Below are 21,823 nucleotides of genomic sequence, written 5' to 3' on the forward strand. Positions count from 1 at the left end.
AGGGGTGTCCTATAATAAATAATAATAATAATAATAATAATAATAATAATAATAATAATAATAATAATTTATTTATTTACCTACCCTGCACCCTAAGATCCCAAGGAGGGTTGCCACAATTTAAAAACACGACATTAAAACCAGTTTTAAACAACTTGCTATCACAAAAATAGGATGCATCCTTAAAGTATACATCTCAGGGTTATGTTTTAGAGGCCAGGGTAAAGAGAGCATTCAATGAGAAGTGCCATTCAATAGTGAAGGTGCCAGATAACCCTCCGTGGGGAAGGAGTTCCACAACTTAGGGGCTGCCACAGAGAATGTCCTCATGCAGGCCACCACCATGAACTTCTGAATGCAATGATACTACCAAGTTAGCCCCCTCTGCTGATCTTAGCACCTGAGAGGGTCTGTAGGGAAGCATATGGTCTTTCCAAAATTTAGCACCTGAGTCATTTAGGGCTTCAAACATTAACGTAAGCACCTTGAATTAGCCCTGGAAACAAGCTGGCAACCAGTGCCGCTACTTTAAAACAGAGGTTATGAGAGATATAAACGAAACCCCAGAAAGTAACGTAGCCATTGTATTTTGGACACAGCAGGAGCGGGATTTTAGTCGCTGCACGTTTCCTGGGTCTTCTCTCTCCCACAAAACTGTTAAAATCTTGCTCTGGGCACTTATGTACCCAATTCTTCCTGGCCAGGCCTTCTTCTCTATGCACAAAAGGTGCACAGTGGGAAACGGGTGTCACTTGTGTGCACCAGAGGTCCCACCACAAACATTTTAGACTCCCTTTGCACAGCCCCAAGCCACCACAAGGGGGACACGTTGTACCTGGTGGGTGGGGAATTCATAACAAAATGTACCCTACCTCATTGAACCTAGCCTTGAAGAAGCCCGACAACCTGTTCTCAGACTTGCAGGGTACTGAAAAGGCATGGAAATGTTTGGCAATGTCTGACTCTCCAAAGCTAAAATGGAACAAGAGGGGTTAAAAATCTTGTTCTGGCCCGGGGGCCGGATCTGGCCCAATCGCTCGCGGACGGTCGAGGAATCAGCATGTTTTTACATGAGTAGAATGTGTCCTTTTATTTAAAATGCATCTCTGGGTTATTTGTGGGGCATAGGAATTTGTTCATATTTTTTTCCAAAAATATAGTCCGGCCCCCCACAAGGTCTGAGGGACAGTGGACCGGCCCCCTGCTGAAAAAGTTTGCTGACCCCTGTAATCTGGCCAATCCAGAACATCTACTTGACTCTTCTTGCCCTTCCCCTTTTCTCTATACCTTCAATCTACTCTTAAAAATGTCAACGTCTCTGCAAACTGGACTCTTTGAAGAGGAACTTGTTATGCATAGCATGCAAACAGATTTGACAGAATTTCTCCCCCCCCCCTTTAAATGGAAGGAAGTAGAAGGCCACTCTCCCTCCAGTGATTCTTACTGCTAACCATCTTAAAACTAAATTCAGCCACTATTTATTTCATCCGCTTGTTTAAATAGCTCATTCCCTCTAAACCTATTTAGATGCTTCTAAATCCCCAAGGGAGGGGGGAGCCCAATCCAAGGGCATATAAAAAAATGCCACAGGGTAATAAAAGCAAAAACACAACTAAGTCTGAAATATTATCGCAATGCAATCACTGACGCTCTCGTTGTACTTTATTAATTCAGTACTGTCAGGAGTGGTACTTGTTTGCAAATATTTCTTCACAGATTGATTTGCTTTAAAGTAAGAAGGGAATTAAAAAACGAATTAGATGTATCATTATCATGGTAGAAGAAGCTGTGGTTTTTATTGCTTTGGCTGCAAGCATCCGTGCCAGTTTTACCAAATTTTTGCACGACCCTAATTGCATTTACTCAGAAACAAGACCCACTGTTGTCAGTGAAGCTGCATCCAAGTAAGATGCTTAGAACTGCAGTCAACATAGATACAGTTTTTAAAATGCCTTCTCTTCCAAGCATGTGAAATTTGTACAGTCCTTGAACAAGGCTGAAATGTTCTCACAAGGTCTTGGAAATTCCCAGTACCCTTGGTGCCCTGCAATAAACTGAAAGCAGACAGCTATGCTGGGACACAGGCAAGAATCCTGTCACGTGATTGGCTATGAACTAGAAGATCTAATTTTAGAGCTAGTCCACAGCTATGGTGTGTCCCTTTAAGCTTTTTAAAGTCAAGCAGCTTCAAACTCAGGGATGAAAATTCAACAGGTGCCCTTTAACTCTGCTGCATCTCAGGAGGAGTTGAGAGTTGAGATAAGGAACCTTTCAGTCTTGGTCCTGTGTAAGTTTACCTAGAATTAGTCCCACTGAATCCAAGGAGAATTAATTCTAAATGCATGCACACGGAATTGCAGCCATGTGGTCCAATCGTGTCCACATTTACCCGGAAGCACGACAATTTGTGTTGACTGGGGTAGTGTCCTTATTGTTACCTGTGAAGTCAGCATAGGACAACCTTCGCTGCTCAAATAGTCTGCCAAAGCACAGCTGGAACATATAAATTGTTTTATTGTATTATGAAATGTGGAGTTTCTTCCCGATGCCAACCGGGTGCCCAAATATATGATTCACATATATGTCGTGACAAAATATTTGACAAACTGACTAAGTAAGCCACTAAAAATATGTACTACATTTCAATATAGTTCAATTTATATAAGAAAAAGGGCCGTTCTGGCCTGTCGTAAGGCTTTCCAAAGAAATTGACAATTTCCAAAAGGTTTCCACTAAAACACGGGGGGGGGGGAGAATACCATACAGAAATAGCCACATGAAAAGTATAATTCTGGCTGAGTATAAGCATTTAGGGACTTGCACCCTTGTTTGCAACTTGAGTAACACAGAAAAAGGCCATCTTCTGGATCTCGTGCTGAGCTTTAGAATAAGTGAGACACCACACGGCTTTCCATATTCAGTGTGGTGTCTGGAAGTTTCTCTCTATTCTTCCAAACTTTGACAATGCCTGGGGAATCTCCTGACCTTGTGCTTAGCCTTGGGAAGCAGAAATAGAAGTACTGCCAAGGTCAGAGTCTCTATAAATTTAATGTGATGAGGACAAATCCCTGCACAGTTACACTGGGCTTCGAGGGGTAGCACTGCAACGAAGACCTCCGTGCTCCCACTTTAAGGAGCAAGGGTCAACAGCAAGCAAAAGTCCAATGTCCCTGACAGCAGGCTCACATAAGATATTTTGAACTTTCCAAAGGAAGTGCAAGATAATAAGTATAGAATGTTTAGGGGGGGGAGAGAAATCTCTGCATTGTTTACAAAAGCCACAACCTTCCCTTCGTGCAAACAGATAGCTGCTGCAGTACTGAGACTCCTCCAGTTTGCCTGCATTTACTTCCAATCAGATCCTATAACATGATACAGAGGAAGCTGGATCAACTCCACCCAGAGAGAGAGAGAGAGAGAGCGCAAACAAACAAACAAACACACAGAGAGCCAGCATGCGTACCTTCTGGTTCTGTGGGCCATCACTATCGTCAAAGATGCCATCTTCTTGCTGGTCATAATCAGGACCTCCCAGAAGCCGTATCCGCTTTTCGCACTGCTTTTTTGCTACAGTTAGCTGGTTAATATACCTCTTCATGTTCCGGGCTCTCAGGTGGTCAGCTTTCATTGCAGCCGTCTCTTTACCTTTACTCTCTATCAAAAACAATTTTTTAAAATTTTAACTTTTTGAACTTAAAAAGGTTAGCATGTCAACATATAATGAATTTTGAAGAACGCACTCATATAGCAGTCTCGGCTTAAAAAAAAAAAGTCTACACTTGCCATGGTATTCAGAACTTGTGGTAAAAGTAAGGATTGTCTCCTAGTGCCAAGGTTATTACAGTTCACAAAAGCAGCTTTTCCTTTCTTTCCTTTATGCCACAAACAGCTAACAGAGATACAAATTATACAAGCTGACTAATAAATTTATTGGTCCACAACACTTTTTATCATCTTAGAAATGTATTATTGTTCATAAACAGTTTACAAGTTAGCTTTATTATTATTATTTTCACCCTTGAAACATCTAAGAGTCTTGTGGCACCTTAAAAATTAACGAACATAGTACAGCATAAGGTTTTCTAGGCTTTAGTCGACTTCATCAGATGTTGTGGGAGGAGAATTGTTAAGGCCGCTCCATTTCCAGGTGAGGCGGTGTTGCGGACAGGCCATGTGGCCTCCCACAAACAGCGGGGACAGGGCTAAGCCCCCGCGTCATCAGGGAGACCCTGGCCACGTCACGCCCCCCTCCCACCCTCTTTTCAAGCGTTCGACATATTGGCCTTGGTATGGACCTCGGTTGGTCGCCTGTTGAGGGGACCTGGCAAATTGGCACTGGCCATTTGGTTTTTGCCCACCTCGTAGCAACCATCACAACTTTTGTAAGGTTTGGCAGTTACGCCTTGGTAAAACCTGGTTCGGGGGAGGGGAGGTGTGGCCATCACCTACCCCTCCATTTTTAAGGGTATTCCATTAAAGGGATCTGAGGGTGTGGATCTTGTCTGAAGCCCGGGTAGGGGCTAGGGCCATGCCACAACCCCATCGGGGACCCTGGGGAAGCTCTTAGTTGATGTAAATCAACGGAGCTCCTCCTATTGGTGGTTGACCCTTACTGGACTACCTGCATGGCAGGCAGGAGTCAGATATAGTCGGTTCAATTCCAATGCCTAAGCCAATACCACTCTCATTCTGTCACCAATACAGTTGTGGCCTAAATTTGCCCATTTAACCTAATATGCTGTGTCCAGGTGTTATTATTCAACATAAGGGGTAGGCCTCTGGATCTTGACACCAACAGTGAGGTCAGAGAGGCATCTTCAAAACAAAACCAATTAAATGTACATCCATATATAATCACTGATCTCTTCATAGTTAGCAATTTTCAAAAGATCAGTTGTTTGTAAATCTTAGGTGAAAATAAGGAAGGAGTCAAGGGGGGGGTGCACTCTTGCTTCCTTGTATATGAAACACCGAAATCAATCGTGAAGGATATCCTGTACACACAAAAAAGCATGTTTAATTGTAAGTGATGTTTCTACAGCAACCACCCCGAACTGATGAGGGTACTTGCTGGAATCTAAAATTATTAAAATAACCCCTCCTTAACAGGAATATTCCAAGATCTCATAGATAGCTTTCTTAATTACAGTGGAACCTTGGTTCTCGAACAGCTTGCCAAAAACCCAGAAGTAAGTGTTCCGGTTTTTGAATGTTTTTCAGAAGCTGAACTTCCGATGCAGCTGTTGGCTATTGTTTCTGGGGCGCCTGCACCAATTGGAAGCCGTGCCTTGGTTTTTGAACGTTTCAGAAGTTAAACGGACTTCCAGAACGGATTACGTTCGAGAACGAAGGTACCACTGTATAATGTAATCAAATTTAACCTAGGTAACAACACTATGAATTATAAGTTTGCCAACTATTATTGGTCTTGCTGGATGTAAACTTGCCTCAAACATTCAGATCAGTTCTGGCAGCCATGAACTTGGGGATGGGAGAGTTATACTGTTTTATAATACAACAGTTCTGATCAACCAGGAAAACATTTGAGCAGGTTTTAATTGTTCTTCGAGGCAAAATTCAGGGGGTCTCTTTGTCCTACATTTTATACAAATGTCTAAAAATATGCAGATAAACTTTGTTTATACAAATGTCTAAAAATATGCAGATAAACTTTCAGAACAACCAGTGACACATGTGTTTTAAGATAAAAGAAAAAAGGTGTTTCCTTCAGGGAGCCTAACATGGTTCTCAAGGCTCATTTTGCTCCATTTAGCTCAGTAACAGAACAGAATATTAATTGAAGATATTTAAATAGACCCTCTCTTAACTACAAGAAAGAGATTACAAAATTAGCAAAAGAATATAAATGCCTGATCACAACCAGAACAACAACAACAACAACAACAACAACAACAACAACATGCATTTGCGGAAACACATCTGCCATAATAAAAAGCAAACTAATGCAAAGCACTAATTACAGAATAGTAAGTGATGCATTAATTAGCCTCCTTTATATGCTTCAGGTACTTTACGCACATTAGGAGCTCTTTTCGGGCACACAAGAGGTGCTTCTCGCAAAATGACTGCTACCAACTTCAAGTCCATGAGATACAAGTTACAAATACAGTGGTACCTTGGAAGTCGAATGGAATCCGTTCCAGAAGTCCGTTCGACTTCCAAAACGGTTTGGAAACCAAGGTGCGGGCTTCCGATTGGCTGCAGGAAGCTCCTGCCGCCAACCGGAAGCCGCGGAAGCCCCGTCAGATGTTCGGCTTCCAAAAATAGTTCGCAAACCGGAACAGTCACTTCCAGGTCTGGAACGTTCGGGAGCCAAAATGTTTGAGAACTAAGCTGTTCGAAAACCAAGGGAGCATACATGGTTCATCTCTCTCTCGCCAAGACATTTTGCTGCCTGAGGTGAAGGCGAAGGTGGCAGTTCACATACAGATGTCAAATACAGTAGCAACTTAATCTGAGACAACAGTCTAGTTTAGGGGGTCCAGGACAGGTTATGTGGCGCACACAGTTCTCATGTTATTCTGCCTGGCGCAGACTCACAACAACCTGTAAGGCTGGTTACAGAAAATAACTGGCCCAAGATCAGCCAGTTAACTTTATATTCAAGATTTGAGCCTAGGCCTTCCCAGTTCTATGGCTTGTTCACAAATGTGGAATCACACCAGCCTGCCTTCCCCATTAAAGTGGAGGCGTCCTGTTATTCTGGAGATTTCCCTCTTTAAATACGGGATTCAAATCAAATACCCAAATCACAAAAAACTCTGCAAGTGGAAAAGGCCCTGGACAACTGTGGACAAGTCCCTACAACACTGGCTAAAACAACAACAACAATCTATAAGCCTTTCTTCCCCAAACATTCAAAATGAATGAATGAGAAAAACTTTGATACTGTGCCCAAGATGCAAAAAATAAATTCAAACCATAGTATCCCCTGTCCCTCACACATAGTGTTTGGAACTCAAAGCTATTGTTTGCTTTTTATTTATCTATTGCTTCCCATGAGGCATCCCCAAATGATTTACAATACAATACTTTTTGAGCCATTATAAATAATAATTTGAAATTTAAACACCTAAGCATTTTCCCCCTCAACCCCTTTGATCTATCCTCAAGGGACAGAATCAAGGTGGTTTGTTTTTTCCCATAACAACGCATCCTAAATAGAACCTTCTGGCCATAATACATCATTATGAGACAACGGAATATAACTGAAAACCTCAAAATATTTTTTTGAACAGCAACCAACCATCTCCAATGTCAATCATGGTTTGTTTTGATGGTTTTTAAGAACACTATAAAAAGTCACATTTTGGGAGCTGCACTGCTATATCTGACAGAAAAGCTAAAAGTTAACTGCAACAGCACCTGATGAGAATCTGCAAGAAATTAAAACCCAAGGCATAAAATAAGTGTCTGTGAGAGGTAGGAAAGCTTTTCAAAATGATTTTTCCCTAGCAACGACTACTAAACTATTCTGCATCCCCACCTGCACTCTGAGAGAGTGGGTTTTTCAGTTTCTGGCATTTTGGTCTGACTACAGGGCGAAAGTCTTCCCCAAACTTGTATAAAACCTGAGTGCTATCTATCATAACACACTTATAGGTAGAGAAGCGAAGACAATACTTTAAAAAAAAAGAATCTTGCAGCACCTTTGAGGACTAACAAATTTATTACGGCATCAGCTATCATGGATTCTAGTCCATGTCTTAATCACAGGATTCAAACATTTCAACCAGCCCCTATTCTACTGAGTATACTTACAAAACTGGATATATGCAACATTTTTCGTATTTTTTATTATCCATCAGAAATGTGTTTCTCATAGGTATAAATGCAAAAATGAAGAGTAGCATATTTATGCCTACTCAAAATACCAAAAAAATTGAAATTCCTTCACCACCCACACCTAAAAGATTAAGCTGTACAAATTGGTTCCTGTACACACAGAAGTGCACTTTTTCACATCGACTTAAAAAGCTAGTACAAATTGTACCTACTTATACTGAAACAGTCAAGTGGAAGAAACTGCGTAGCCTTCTACAGTTACTGATTCTGAATCTCTTAAGCTCTGAGGGAGCAAGATCTTTTGAAGAAGAAATGACCCCAGGTGGAGTATTTGTCCAAATTTTGAAAGTGAAGGCTATTCTCATACTGAAAAGTACAACTAACAAGGATCTTTTTCTGGCCCATAACCAAGTGGGTAAAAGAACAAGTAATTCAAGGCTGTGCATCAGATCTTCTCTTGAAAACACTTGGTTGGCTGAAATTTGAGAATACCAGCTTCCCTTATGCCACCTTCCCATTCTTCCAACACAAGTCCACAGCTAACTTTTTCCACAACAGCTGAGTAGAAATGAGTATTCCATAAAGATTTTTTGCATAAGAAAAGTCAAGAAACAGAATAAAAACAGATATCAAGATCTTGATCAATAAGCTTGACATTTAAAGCACAGTTGTGACTCAAATGGGAAACTGTGGTTTGAAGACCCAGAGATAAAGCCAACAAACGAGGTGGGGGGAGTGTGTGGCTCCAGCATGCTTTTCCAGCTCAACAACACCCTAACAAATTCAATATCCCTTTGGTCCACCCTCAGCAGCCTCCACTATTGCCTAGTATCAATGTACTGGACAATCAGGGATATGGTAAACAACTATCTGGAAAAATTCAAAATAAAATGCAACCCTATATACGTCTACTTTGAAGCAAGTCTCTGCAAGCATTTGCAGCCTGCAATGCTGATCTGCAGAAACTTATTATTTTTTATATTTTATTGAATTTATAGACCGCCCTTCCATATTTCCTTCTAAGCCAAATAGAACACTATAAAAATTAATACTGTAAATACTATAAAAATTACATACAGAATCAGTAGTGGTTTGAAAAATACACAGCTCACCGTTGCTGCACTCCCCTGAACATGGGACAGTAGAACTGTAAGCTACCACCTCAGGGTCTGCCACAAAATTAAGTAAATATTTATTGAGTTTATTTCCATACCGCCTTTCTACAAGCCACTCAAGATGGTTTGCAATTTGAAACGCTAAAACAAACACATTATATAAAACATAGAGAGGCAAAGTGACCATTGGGGCATCTGGTAGCCAATGTTATGTGCCTGGGCTGCAGATAAACTAAGTAGAGAAGACCTTTTTTAAAAAAACTTATTAGTTTGTTATATAAACTTTTTTTAAAAGTATTTTTACTCTTTAGAAGACACAGGGAGTATCATTTTCAAAGCAGCCCATAGTAATTCCACAGGATGATGGAAATTGGAGAGAGCTCCATTTTCTGTCAAGGAAGGAAGGGAGATGTGCAATCAATTCTAAAAGCTGCACGGAAGAGGCTTTGTGACACACATTCAATGTTCTTTGCAGCAGCAATCTTTCTAATCATGCTGAGGCGGTACTTAAAAAGGACGTAATGAGAGAGATCCGTTGTGAGCTTGTCATCCTAATGGCCATTTGCTGCAAATGTCTAGCAAGCCGCTATGAAGAGAGAAACACTGACGCATTTTTGAGGTAAGGGATTCTTACCTGCAGCTCAGGGAGAGGGGATTTCGGATGGGAAAGACATTCTAGTGGACCAAGTAGCAAAACCAAACCAAACAACAACAACAGCAACAGCAACTTGGCTTGCACAACCCTTTTTAAAAATGAAGTACAGTAATAGTACAGTCATACCTCTGCTCCCAAACGCCTTGGGAGTCGAATGTTCCGGCTCGCAAACGATCAAAAACTGGAAGTGAGCGTTCCAGTTTTCAAACGTTATTTTGGAAGCCGAACGCCCGACGGAGCTTCCTGCAGCCAATCAGAAGCCGCGCTTTGGAAGTCAAACATTTCGGAAATCGAACGGACTTCTGGAACATATTCTATTCGACTTCCGAAGTACGACTGTAGTTAAAATGTTATTAGCGACACTAAAATCATCCAAGGGCACCATTTATTATCTCAGCACAGACCCATTGAGTTTTTAATAACTGTATTCCTGAATGTGAAATCTAGAAACCTGATTCCTGGATCTGGAGAGCTTAACCACAGTAGTTTGAGCACTGGTGATTATAAGGCTGGATTACTGCAATGTACTCTATGTGGCGCTTCCCTCGCACTTGGCCTCTAAACTGCAGTTAAGTGCAGAACGCTGCAGTATAGTTGCTGGTACAGTGAGCTTATAACACCCCTGCTCATTTGTTACCGGGTCAAGGTCAAGGTGTTACTATTGGCATGTTCGTTCAGATTCAGCAGTAAACAACGCATTTTCCCAGGAAAAGTGGCAGGGACAAACTCTGCTTGGACCTGTGCCTACAAATCACAGCACAAACGGAAGTCTGCATGAGTCCAAGCCCAAACTGTTTGGATATGTATTTAAAAATCAATAAACCCAGTGTAAGCATTTTCTGCTTGCTAGCAGAAATGGATTCTTGTTGGGTACTAGTTCTTTATTTTATTTAATAAAATGTATATACTGCTCAACTGCAATAAAATCTCTAAGTGGTTTGCAAGAAATATTAAAGTTATCAATAGAAACCTTTAAACAATAAATGAAAAAAAAATACAGTTATACCTTGGTTTTTGAACAGCTTAGTTCTCGAACGTTTTGGCTCCCGAACACCGCAAACCAGGAAGCAAATGTTCCGGTTTGCAAACTATTTTTGGAAGCCCAACATCCGATATGGCTTCTGCAGCTTCCGATTGGCTGCAAGATCTTCCTGCAGTCAATCAGAAGCTGTGCTTTGGTTTCCAAACGTTTTGGAAGTCAAACAGATTTCTGGAACGGATTCTGTTCGACTTCCAAGGTACAACTGTAAAAGATAATTAAAATTAACAGTACAGTAAAAAGAGATTAAAATACATCAACATATTGCCTAAGCAAATGTTATAAGCCATTGAGGGTGCCTCCTTGATAGGTAGAGCTTAAAAGACTGATTTATTCCAAGTACAAATTTGAGTATTATGTGGGATTTGTAACAGTCCATGCCAATTCCACAGATCAAAGCAGTTGAGTGGGCACATATTGGGTAAGATGATACTGCAAGTAAACAGTGGGTTTTCCCAGGGAAAGCGACGAGACAAAAGAAAAACATTCGGACCCATGCCGGGAAATCATGGGTCTGAGCCTACAAATCACAGCACAAACAGAAGTCTCATGCCTATTGTGTATCCTCTCCACTCAGCATCTTATGAAATGGTCTTTCCAGTAAATGAATATATTTATCAATACAGTGGTGCCTCGCAAGATGAATTAAATTTGTTCTGTGAGTCAATTCGTTTTGCGAAAAATTCGTCTTGCGAATCTCATAGGAATGCATTGAATTTTTTATATATTTTTTTGCCTATAGGAACGCATTAATTGAATTTCAATGCATTCCTATGGGAAACCGCGATTCGCTAGATGAATTTTTCACAAAACAAATTCGTCCTGCGAGGCAACCTCCGATCGCAAAACCCATTCGTCTAGCGAAAAATTCATCTAGCAGGGCATTCGTCTAGCGAGGTACCACTGTATCTCACTCTTTCCAAAGGGAAGTTAACAACAAATACTGTTTATATTTTGCCTTTAGTACTATTTCAACATTAGGCTTTTTATGCAATAAATAACCTATTTCAAGCAACCTATTTGAAAGCATGCCTTTAGAAACAGGAACAAAAGAAAGGAAACTAGAGTATGTAACAAAAATGGAACAGGAAATTAGGCACTTAAAATGAAACTGAAGTAAAATGAACCACGTCAGAAATCCACATAAGGGCACACAAAAACATTCAAATGATGTTTACTATTCTGGGATTCTCACTATGCCATTTATTTATCATTACTCATTAATCTTCTATTATGTTATTTATTTGCCAGTACCGATATTGGCAGTGCATTGTGTTTATCACAATGGATTTCCAGCGGGCAAAACCCCACAACATAAAAGGCTGCCCTTTCCCCCCCCAAATAACTAAAGTGGACAGATGCGAGAAGTGAACCAAAAAGCAAGTAAAATGTACCAGTCTTGAACAAAAGAACAGTCATCTCAGTAAAGTAAAAATGACGTATATGAAGCAAAACTGAAATGGATCAACCAACATTTAGAATGCGGGGAAAGTTTTGAAAGTGGTTCCATTGTTGTTGTAGAAAGCTGAAGGCTAAGAGAGGCATGTTTTCAGCTAGCCTTCATTTTTCATCAAATGAAAATACTTTGCTAAGACTCTCTCAAATACCTGCATGTAGACAAATTTGGCATCAAAACAAAAGTGCCCATATCCTGGCATGATATACATCATTTCAAGATGGTAAAAGAGGGCATGCAGTATTACAAAGTGGTACCCCCCTCGCATTTTGCAATGTAGCCTCCCTACTATGTTTGCTTTCCTTATAAACAAAGTAAGAACAGTATTCTCAGCTTACAGGTGGGATAGTTCAGTTGGTAGAGCATGAAACTCTTAATCTCAGATAGCCATGTAAATAATTAGTTATAAGTTTTCTAGTTTTAAACACCTCCCAAAAAGACGCAACTTACCTTTTTGCCTTTTCAATTGTGGAAAGCTGCCAATAGTGGTTGCTTGAACTATTTCCACTAAAATCTGATACCTAGTTATAAGGAGAAGAATACAATCAGATCTTTTTGGCTTCGTGGCTAATAGTACCTATAAGCAACAATGAAAGGAAATACTTTTGAGTGAGGAGTGGAAGGGCTGAGCAGAGTTTTTGGTTTTATGCAGTATAGAGGATAGGACATTTTGGATTGGTTTAATGTTTACATTGACATCTCTACTTCCAAAATTTAACAGGCATCCCTCAGAAGTTATAAAATAATAATAATAATAATAATAATAATAATAATAATAATAATAATTTATTTATACCCTGCCCATCTGGCTGGGTTTCCCCAGCCACTCTGGGAGGCTTCCAACAGAAAACATTAAAAGCCTCCCTAAACATATTATAATAGCTATAACTCTCAGGGCTATCAGACTGTAGCAGTTTTCAGTATATTTTTGTTGCCACGTATACAATAATTAAAGGATTAAAAATATTACTAAGACCAGAACTCATGTTATCTAAATGTGTGGCTTACAGAAAGACTATAATCTTGCAATTTTGATTCCTGCCCCTCAACTGAGTAGTTTAAGGAAGACGCCCCCCCCCCCGGCTCATGCAAGCCAGAGGAAGTGAGGGTTGATCAACTGAGGGGCATAGGAAGCTGCCCACCCCTCAGCTGATCAAGCTCCCATACTGCTCGAGCCAGAAGAAGCCGCCGAGATACATTTCACACATTGTGATATATCAGTGAATTGCAGTATTTAGCTGCTGATGTATCACAATGTTAAAATCCAGATATCACCCAGCCCTAGCTTATATATATATATATATATCTGAGCTTCCCCCTTGGTCTCCCAGAATATACAGAGAAATGAAGAGGGCAGAGCAATGAGAGACAAGACGAAGGAGTCTTCGGCTGCTGGGGAAGGACCCAGGGGAGGAGCAGGGACCTTCAGTCCTCGCAAGTGATTCATTGGGCCAAGACCTACTGGGAAGGGTTGTGGTGACCACTAGGACAGAGCTGTTTTGTTTCTTTCAATAAAGAGTTAACTTCACTGACATCGAGCACTTTATTGTTGACCTATGGCTGACTCCAGCTCCTGACAAGGGTGAAATGAAAAAAATTCCGTGCCTGGCCGTGCCTGGTATAAATCCTATGAGTGTGGCCTATTCCTGCAAGTTCAATAAAACAAAAACACCTGCCTCCAGAAACACTGGGCTGGAGAATACCCACTTTGGATATGGGTCATAGTACAGCTACCCACGGCCCCAATTACTTGCATGCCATAATAGAACATGTCTGTTCTCTCTCCAATACGGACTTTGCCCCCAATTCAGTGAATGTCAATGGACGTATTTTGTGTCGAGTTTCCTACAAACAAACACGGAATTACCTTAGTTGTTTGAGGAACTCAACATCCGAGTTGCTGTTAATAAGCTTGATGAACTCTTCGTAAGAAGGAGCATATGTGTATGCTCTTTTGTGATGCTCATTCACCTGTTCCCGGTACTCCATCTGGACAAGCAACATTTGGTTGATGTAGTTGGGATCACTCAGGAGCTCTACCATGGGTTTCAGTACTGAAGTTTTTTAAAAAAGAAGAACGGTGGCACACATGTAATGCTGCAGACATCTTCATCAAGGGGAAAAACCCTGTACATTTTGCACTAAATAATACTAGCCTTAATTTATGCGTACAAATGAACCACTTCTAAATGCTGGTGTTACGTTTATTTTAAAAAAATTCTTCACAGCTTGATCTTATTTACTTGGACACAAATCCCAGTGCCCAGCGGGAAAACTGTTCCCATGAAGTGTGCCTCCCATTGTAGTCTTAAAACTTTTCCTAAAATTAGCTGGAGGTGACACACAACCTTAGAGGTTTATAATCACAGGAGTTTGGAAATTCAGTCTCTTAAAATACTGTTGCTTCATGCTTGTGAAGTATTTCCTAGAACCCTGAAAAAAAGTAGGAGAGCAAGCTTTAAATCTGTAATCCAATCCATTATAGCTGTAGTAGACTGATTGGTAAGGGCAATTTTTAGATCAGAAGAGCTGCAAATTAAGAGAATACTTGTTTTTATGGAACTCTTTTGGATTGACCACTGTAGACAACTGGTCTTCAACTGGTGGGTCGGGCCTGATCCAGTATAGGTCACAACAGGAGCAATACCACCATGCAAATATATGGTAAAATATTAAGAAATAAGTTCCCAAATGCATGCTTGTGTTAAAAGTAGAGCCTAGATCTGAAAAGTTTAGATAGCTGCCATAGACAGTATTAGCCAAAATGAACCAATGGTATAAGACAGCTTCCTTTGTTGCTATGAGTAAAAGAATGAAAACAAAAATATAAAAATTTGCCTCTTTTTCTAAGAATTAATGGTGGCTTTTATTTATTGTTGTAAATCACATAAATTTGTTTAAGGTCTCAAAGAGACCGTTATACTGAGGTTTCAGTAATATACTAAATATACCATGTTTTTATATATGCTGGAAGCCACCCAGAGTGACTGGGGCAACCCAGTCAGATGGGCGGGGTACAAATAATAAATTATTGTTATTATTTTACAAATATTATCATTGAAAGGGTAGATGATTAACTAACTAATCAGGGATAGTTACCTGATTGGGTAAGCCAGGCATCCCCAAACTTCGGCCTTCCAGATGTTTTGGACTACAGTTCCCATCTTCCCTGACCACTGGTCCTGTTAGCTAGGGATCATGGGAGTTGTAGGCCAAAACAGCTGGAGGGCCGCAGTTTGGGGATGCCTGGGGTAAGCCAACAGCCCTACTTAAAATGAAATCACCTTTATTTCCACATGAAACAGACATTTCCATTTACGAGTTCCAGAAAAAATGTCATATTAGATTGTAGCAGCAAAAAGTCTGCGATGCCCTGGAGACTGACAAGTTTATTGTGGTATGGACTTTCATATGCAACATTTATTTCATGCACCTGATGAGTCAGGCTGCCTTCAGTCTAATTGTATGCCTGCCCTCATTTCATGAAAGCTTTCACTCTGGTACACATCAAGAAAAATGTGTGGCTTTTTCAGTGGCTCAAATCTGTAAAACCAAAGAGAGATCTCCTGGGCTCCTCTAAAAAGCTATCAGAACAAGCAAGGTGCAATAAAGTCAATGCATGCAAAGGAAGGGTTGCCAAAGCCGCACCCACAAGTTTCACTCACTAAAATCAGGCTTCAAAAAAACATCCCATTGTAGCCAAGGGTGTTGTGGTGCTTGCCAAGTCACAGTACAGTCGTACCTTGGCTCCCAAACACCTTGGGAGTCGAACTTTCTGGCTCCTGAACCATTTTCGAACGTTCTTTCAGAAGCCGAACATCCTGCAGCCAATCAGAAGCCACGCTTTGGTTTCCGAATGTTTCGGAAGTCGAATGGACTTCCAGAACAGATTCCGTTCGACTTCCAAGGTAGAACTGTATCTCCATGGTGCCCACAACATTTGCTGCAATTTGTAAATGTGCCCACAGGCCCCAAAAGACCAATAACCTTTGTTGAGGAAATTTTAATCTGTTTTAACTATTTAACCTTTTGTATGTTTTAAAATACGGTTGTGAATTTTTCTTGATTTTCTTGCTTCGGTTTTTTTGTGAACTGCTTTGAGGTTTTTTAACACTCAAGCGTTGTATAAATTTTATGAAATAAATAAATGTGCAGGCTGGTTTTCTAATCGTGAGCAAACCCTTGACCTGACCTATAATTACCTTTTGATGCAAGTATTTCTGCAAGGACTATGCGCAAGCTCAGCGACCGGGCATCCTTTGAGGGCAGAAGACAATACACCAAAATCTGAGAACATGCTTGTAGGAATCTTGCTTCTTCATCAGAGTTCCTCAAACACGGATGCAATAAAAATGGCCGTGGCTGTTCTTCCAGTCTAAAGAGGAGCAGCAGAAAGTTAATCATCTTCTAATCATCACTGCTTGAAGATTCCCAATCCATAAATGAAGAAAGCCAGCTACCTACAAAACCACTGCCTTGGTTGAATGTTACATGCAATGCATTATTATTATTTTTGGTTACAGTATGACTTAGTTCTACGTTTCCCCACAGCAAGCCCCTCCCTTCTTCCCTATTCGTTATAGAAAGAAAGGGAAAACAGCAATTTAAATCACTTGGGCTTTGTAATGTTAACAAAGTTATGAACCTTTCTCAATTTCTTAAACACACACACACACACACACACACACACACACTGTGGTTTCACAACACCGTGCCATGGTGAGGTTTAGTAGTTTGTGGGGGAAAGGTTTATGGGGACAAGCATCAGATCTCACATCCCTGTGTTCCCTCCTCTGACATGTCTGTGGAGGAATTTGAAAGGCGTCACTTCAACTTCATGCTATCCATTGCTTTGAATAAACCAGATAAGCTTTAAAAAGCTTAATGAATTGGTTCAAACAAACATACAGCATGCAAATGAATTTTTCAACACCTCCAATGTCTATTTTACAGAATTTCCATACAAAGCATTTATCACAGAACATTGGATGATTTTCATTTTGGTCCATCTTGTTGCAAATTGCAAGGGAGCTTGCAATTGCCAGTTTGAGGCCTGCTTTGCAAATGCCGTATAAAAAGGCCCTGACCAGGGCGTCATTCATTTCCACTTCCAATCAGCCAGTAAAATACTTTCAGTATATGCTTGCATAAGAGGGCAAGTATGCAAACATGTACTGGATAAGTTTATCTTAGCAGGTATTTGAAAATCCTTGATGCAGCTCTTGCAATAAAATGCATGCCAGAAAGTATTCCATAAATCTCTAACATGTTCTGATGCAGCATTTTCTGGCAGCAGGTAATAAGTAAAACGAGAGGCCCACCAGGCACAAAGTACAGCATTCACAGCAAAGACAGAACAAAATCAAACATCACCTAAAATAAAAATAATTTACAGTTCATGAAACACACCAGCCCAGTTGAGATGCAATACTAAACCATGGTTTAAATCCAGTTTATTAGGATAAGCAGACCTAAGTCCTGGGTTCACACACTTCACCTCTGTCTCCAAGTCTTTGATGCGTGAAGTGAAGAAGTTTCAAGTTTCTATTTGCAGTTCAAAACAACCTGCAGTCCTTATTCAAAGGAAAACTATAGTTTGTGCAAACCAGTTAGATCAAACTGTAGGGTAAAATACATTGAATTATACATTCAGTTTCCTTTCCCCTAAATAAACCCTGATAGTTAAAGAAAGCCGTCCGTTCCCCTGAGCCCACCCACCCACAGTCGTTTTCATAGCAAAAAGAAAGTGAGACCATGTAACTTCCCAATCACTTGGACAATCAGTAGGGTAGGAACTGAGCTCAGGAAAAGCACAGTGTAGGGGACACTTAGTCCAAACCCCTGACAAATTATTCAGAGCTGGTTAAGCATTCTCAATCAACCGAGGCTTTCAAGCCAGTCTCTGGAGGAACAATCCTGGGCCAAGGAGAAGTAAGAAGCAGGCTACTTTTCTTCCTTCATCCTGCGAGTTGCTCTGACTTTGCACACTACACTCCATTGTCAAAAATATATTTTCCTGAATGCACAAGGACAGCCTTGCAACTTCGGGCCACCATGGCTTGGAAGGAAGGATGGTGTGGCCATTTTGATACTGCTGTCAAGTTCTGCAAGGGAAATGGGTCTCTTACTAGTGGCTGAAACAAGCATGCTGAGAGTGGCATTTTAAAAAGCATTATACACCAAAAATCTGTTTAGAAAGTAGGGTAATTGATATTTGGTCAAGGTGTGCAAGTGAGAGTCTTTTCCAATGAAACCTGGGACCACATTCATGTTAGCCTCCTAACATTCATGTTAGCCTCCTAACTCTAATTGGAACTTTAAAAAAAATAAAATTAAACCCTGAAGCCATTCCGGTTGGCAGAATTAAAGCAAGTTTGATCTGCTAGAACCCTTTTCCGAAAAAAAGGTATAATTTAGGGCACTAGCAAGAAAACACAAATCCTATAGATATGGATGTTTCCCTTTTGTTTCATTTGCTAAGAGAGAGACCATCTAGCTACCAATTCAGATATTTCAGCTTTTATTTCTTAATTGCTTTAATATTTCCGGCTAGCCTTGAGACTGCTATTTGCAAAGAAAAACCCTCTCATGTTTCACATGTCTACCACGTGCATTAAAATGACTACTGGAAAACCTTCAACCTAGTTTACAAGGTATGTTTGTTCTCTGCATTTTCCTGTAATACTTTACCAGGCTATCAACAGCAATTTAGCAACTTGCAAGGGACCCCTCCTGAGGGTGTAAGCAAGAGCAAAGAGTGTGCCCAAACCACATAAGCTATAATTAATGTGCAACTGGAACAAACTCATGTCTTGATTCATTACCTGAGCCTGTCAGAAAGTTAAAACTAGTACCGGTAACTGCAATTCAACAAAGTGAGTGGCAAGTGTTAGGATCTCACAGGTAAAACCGGGACCCATGCCAGGCAGAATCAGACTGGCAAACCAGCTGTTCCCCACCACGGCACTAAAAGTTTGCATGGATTTTAAAACACAGTGAAATCCTGTTAAGTCTCCATGTTTTAATTCCCAGCTAGGCATTCAAATTGTAAATATCTAAAAGAGCACATATGTAATATTACTGTGCTATACTGGTATCCCAAGCAAGAAAGCTCAAAGCAGCCGTCCCATTTTTAAACACAGAACATCCTTAAGAAGTAGGTTATGCAAAAGCAACATCTAGTGCCCACTTTGGTGACTTTTTTATTTGCGCATGCTATAGTTTTAGTCCTGCTGATCATTTTTACCTCGCTTTTAAGATCCTGCTGCCTTTTAATAACTGTATTTTTTATTATTCAGTTCTGTTTTATTTATATTTTAATTGGGTTTTTAAATTTGCATTTTCCTCTTATGTGAAGCACTCTGGGAATTCATACTGAAGGCTGGAATAAAAATAGGCCAAGGAGCTTTCTTTCTCTGCTAGAGAAAGCCACATAGCAACCTGGTTCTTAATATATTGCATCAAGAGCATCTCCAAGATAAACAAACAAACCGGCCAGCAAGGTCATGCACTGAGCTTCAATGCCTCATGGAGAGCTGCCACATCCCAAGGACTCACATATACCAACTACACAGCTATTAATCGGCCACATTCAATGTGCAACAGGTGGGAAGGGGGGGGGGAATACACAGTTGTGTTTCAAAGGATGTAATCGGGAGATTCCAAGCAGTTGCCTAGCTGGCCCATGGGTCCGACCACACAAATATACTTTAGCTTGGGTTGTGGGGTTTTTTAAGTTGCTCCTAATGCTTCCCTGTTTGTTGTGGTTTCTGTTAATCACCTTTGCCAACTAGGTACTGTACTGCCAAATGCCAAGACCAACAAAAAAACAGAACTACAAGAACAAAGAGGAAATTCCCTTTGCAAGAACATCAGCTTTCACAGGATACTTCACATGCATATGTAGTGAACACACCCAGGTCAAAGGGATTCAGTTCCTAGTGCAAGAGAAGTGGACAACAAATATACAACTGCAATCCATGTCTGATAACACATCAGTGGCCTTATTCTCTTTATTTATTTATTTATTTATTTATTTTTAAAACTCTTGCCAAGTTTTGCTTTCTGGCAACCTCCACAGCCCATCTTTAACTGAGATCAAAAAGGTCTTGAATCACCCCACCCCAAATGCTGAATAAATAGGCTAATAATAATAATAATAATTTATTATGTATACTGCACCCATCTGGCTGGGTCTCCCCAGCCACTCTGGGCGGCTCCCAACAGAATAAGTGGCGAAGTTTATCATTTTTAATACAGGACAGAAAACACTTATGAGTTTGGCCACAATTCTAACCTTGATGGGAACAATGCCTTGCCATGCACACGGCATAGAAGGTAAACCTGTACCATATGCACCAAAACAATAGAAGTTCATTATATATTTAGGTAGGAAAAGGAGGGTCCATATGCCTGCCAGAAGAGTAGGATGAGGCCTACACTTCCGATTGCCTTTCTGCTACTGGCCAGGGTCTGTTCAGCTCAGTAGACTAGACACAGGCCAACCACAATGTATGAGGGAGCATGCGGCATATATAGTCTCTCAGAGGTTTGACTTGTATTGTGACACACGTGCCAAAAAAGTTGGTTATCATTGCTGTTTATCGTTGTTTCTGTTGGTGTTGCCTCAAAGGAGGCTTCACTATTCTTTATCATCATCATCATCATCATCATCATCATCATATGTATTTATAGCCCATCTTTTTCTCTAAGCAGCTCAAAGTGGCTTCCTCTCCTTGTTTAATCCCCACAAGAACCTTGTGAGTAAGGTTAGGCTGAGAGGCAGTGACGGGCCCAAGGCCACCCAGTGAGCTTCAAGGCTGAGTGGGGTTTGAACCCTGGTATCCCATGTCCTGGTCCAGCAATTTAACCACTACACCACACGGGGTCTCTCAATACAGTTCAAACACAAGCAAAAGGGGAAAGGGAGAATAGCTAAACTAAAATGGAACAAGGGTGTTGTGGGGGAATATGTTTTTACCTGGAACTGGCTGCTTTAAGGTCACAAAAGTGGGTTAACAAAGCTTTCACTACATCGCTGCAGACGACTTTAACTATATCAATGTGAGTGAGCCTCTGTCGCAGCTGCTTGGCAACTTCCCAGAAGTCTTCGGATAGCAGGTGGTACAGCTGTCCCTCGTCTCTGCTGAGGTGACCATACCAAGATAAAATGTAATCTCTGTAGCTGTAGTCAAACACTGAAACCAAAGCAACACCAAAGTTGAAGCAGAATTCAGTCAAGAGCTCTGGGGCGGGGGGGGGGGAGTACTGTTATGAACAATTGGTGCTTAAAAACATTGACTGCTTGCACCTTCAGCGTATCTCCCACCTTTAAACAAAATAAGAAAGGGACGATATAAGAAAAAATGACCTTGGAAAAGGTTCCTGGGGGTTCACAGAGTAAGACTGAAACTGCCATTTGTCAGTCACCTTACTAGAAATCCTAAGTAGCTACCTATAACTGTAAGTAAAAATTAAATATGGTCATTTCCCACAGATTGAGTAATTTAATTAAGTACAACTGATAAAACACACTGTGTCACATGAAAACTAAGCTTTATTTTATGAAACTATTAACTACCCAGCTCTATCACACCTTTTTGGTCTGGCATGCCTAACTGCTTTATAGTCACATGTTACTATATAGTTACTGAGTTTTAATTTAAAAAGCTCATGCTGTTCACTAAGACAGCTGCGTTGGTTCACTTCCCACTTTTTAAAATCAGTTACTTTCACTTTCACAGGAATGACAG

At 40.6% G+C, this 21,823-nt stretch overlaps 1 protein-coding gene across 3 annotated transcripts in view; it reads right to left on the minus strand.

The window, feature by feature from the left end:
• Nucleotides 1-21,823, minus strand: part of SNX25 (sorting nexin 25) — a 53,214-nt gene that overhangs the window by 17,477 nt on the left and 13,914 nt on the right. For all 3 annotated transcript variants that reach the window (XR_015947871.1, XM_035111746.3, XM_088661015.1), the window contains exons 3-7: nt 21,052-21,268; nt 16,274-16,446; nt 13,939-14,125; nt 12,522-12,592; nt 3,464-3,654 (exon numbers count right to left, since the gene is read on the minus strand). Coding sequence is in view for 2 of the 3 variants with exons in the window: in XM_035111746.3 (XP_034967637.3) it covers nt 3,464-3,654; nt 12,522-12,592; nt 13,939-14,125; nt 16,274-16,446; nt 21,052-21,268 (839 nt within the window). In the remaining variant the exon portion in view is untranslated. The remainder of the gene's footprint in view (nt 1-3,463; nt 3,655-12,521; nt 12,593-13,938; nt 14,126-16,273; nt 16,447-21,051; nt 21,269-21,823) is intronic.

This window comes from Zootoca vivipara, chromosome Z1 (genome assembly GCF_965207765.1).
Source record: "Zootoca vivipara chromosome Z1, rZooViv2.hap1.1, whole genome shotgun sequence".
Taxonomy (NCBI): Eukaryota; Metazoa; Chordata; class Lepidosauria; order Squamata; family Lacertidae; genus Zootoca; species Zootoca vivipara.